The 1,926-nt window shown below is 60.5% G+C and overlaps 1 protein-coding gene across 1 annotated transcript in view; it reads right to left on the bottom strand.

The window, feature by feature from the left end:
* Positions 1 to 747: 747 nt before the first annotated feature.
* Positions 748 to 1,926, bottom strand: part of ANKRD2 (ankyrin repeat domain 2 (stretch responsive muscle)) — a 2,385-nt gene continuing 1,206 nt past the window's right edge. The window contains exons 5-9 of the mRNA XM_009870539.1: positions 1,796 to 1,901; positions 1,470 to 1,568; positions 1,234 to 1,332; positions 928 to 1,026; positions 748 to 852 (exon numbers count right to left, since the gene is read on the bottom strand). Coding sequence (XP_009868841.1) covers positions 748 to 852; positions 928 to 1,026; positions 1,234 to 1,332; positions 1,470 to 1,568; positions 1,796 to 1,901 — 508 coding nt within the window. The remainder of the gene's footprint in view (positions 853 to 927; positions 1,027 to 1,233; positions 1,333 to 1,469; positions 1,569 to 1,795; positions 1,902 to 1,926) is intronic.

Genomic DNA, 1,926 nt, shown 5'->3' with positions numbered 1-1,926 from the left:
GGTAGGCCCTGGCTGCCCCAGCTCTGCTGTCCCATCCACTTGCCAGCCCTGGCAGGCATCCCTCTGCCACCTACAGGAGTGGACTGCAGGGCCGGGGAGGGATCAGGCATTGTGGGAAGTCTCAGGGCTGTGGGCAGGGTTCACCTGCTATTGGTGTTGATGTCGGGTCTCCTGTAAATGGGTGAGCTGGAGTGTTTCTGAGTAGGGAGCAATGAGCACTGCACTTGGCAGAAGTGACCCAGCCTGCAAAGGAGCTGCCATGTCCCCACAGGGATGGGAAGTGGGGAAGACAGAACAAGCCCCACAGAGTGCCTGCTTGGCAGGGATATAGGACTGCTCCTCTCCAGTGCAATCCCACCCTCCAGCACAGTGTGGACTCAGATTGAGCTACCCTTGATGTAGTTTTCCTCCCTGAGCTTGTCCAGGTGGGACTTTGAAGCACTGTGAGCAATCAGGGCATCCCACAGTGAGGAATGCCTCCCTTGAACCACTTGTGTCCTGGCCCCGTGGTGTCACCGACACTCGAGTCCCTAACCTAGGAGGAAGTGCATGTCCATGCTGCCAGATATCCCAGCTCCGTGGATAACCCAGTTTCCCCAGCCCCATCACCCCTAGCGCAGGCTGCCCAGCCCCATAGCCCCCTGGAGTCAAACACTGCTCTTTCTTGGTTTTTATTGACACAAACAAGCCTGGGCTGAATCTTGCTCCCTGGAGCTGAGCCCAGCGCCTGGTCTCTGCCCAGTGCCATCACGCGGGGACCTCTGCCTCCTCCTGTGGTTGCTCCTTGGTCTCTAGCGCATGGCGCGTGTCCACTTGCCACTGCTGCACCAGGTCTGTCGGGGTCTTGTCAGCCTGCAAAAGCGAGCAGAAAAAGGCTGGGACCAGAGTGGCACAGCAAATTGAGCAAGTGCTGCCCGTGCCACTCACCTGGTTCTTGGCCATCATGTCGGCCCCATGCAGGATCAGCAGTTTGATGATCTTATAGCGGCTGAGCCGTGTGGCATCATGCAGTGCTGTGTCACCTTCCTAAGAGAGGCACAGCCTGGCTGGGGATTGCGATCCAGCTCCGGGGACAGGGACGCCCAACTCCCCGTGCACACACCTTCCCATGAGGACAAGGGGGATGGTGCTTGGCCCCCCACTGCAGGTACTGGGAACCCCCAGAGGGGTCAGCCAATGGAAGGGGGATCAGTGTTGCCCTCCTAGTGCTGGCTGAGTGGCCAGAGCACTCACCCTGTCCGGGGAGTTGATGTCCACCCCACAATGGATGAGGTGCTCCACGATGTCAAGGTGCCCAGTCCGGGTAGCCACATGGAGTGGGGTGCTGAGCAGCTTGAGAGGGCAGGAGATGGACACCAGAGGGTCTCAGGACCCACCCCTGCTAGCCCAATACAGGGCCAGCCCTGGTCCACCAGGGCATGCCCATGCCCCTGGCACAGCTCAGTGCCACCGAGTTCTGCCCTGCACACCTTGTCCTTCACGTTGAGGTCTGCACCACGGTCCTGCAGCAGCTTCACAGCTTCCAGGTGCCCCCCCCGGCAAGCCCAGTGTACGGCAGTGCAATCCAGCTGGGCACACAGAGCTGTGTCATGTCAGGGGACAGCCCCACTCCATGTCCGTCCCCCACCCCAGTCAGTCCTTTTGCTTGGGCTGAGCTGGCAGACCCTTGCCCACAGCCACCTCAGTGGTGGGGACAACGCTATCCTGCTGCAGGGACCTGAACCCCATTGTTGCTGTCTGTGCTATGCCCAGAGGCTCAGACCAGCATGGAGCCAAGGGCAGGATCCAGCCTCACCCGGTCCCTGAAGTCGACGGTGGCCCCGCTGTCCAGCAGCTTCTGCAGGATGTCCGTGTGTCCCTCCAGTGAGGAGCGGTGCAGGGCTGTACGGTGGAACTGGGGAGACCAGTGGCTGCATTAGCAGATGG

The sequence above is a fragment of the Apaloderma vittatum genome, unplaced genomic scaffold (genome assembly GCF_000703405.1).
Source record: "Apaloderma vittatum isolate BGI_N311 unplaced genomic scaffold, ASM70340v1 scaffold23975, whole genome shotgun sequence".
NCBI classification, from domain to species: Eukaryota; Metazoa; Chordata; class Aves; order Trogoniformes; family Trogonidae; genus Apaloderma; species Apaloderma vittatum.
Note: the sequence above shows the minus strand (reverse complement) of the source record. Positions and strands in the feature narration are given on the sequence as shown.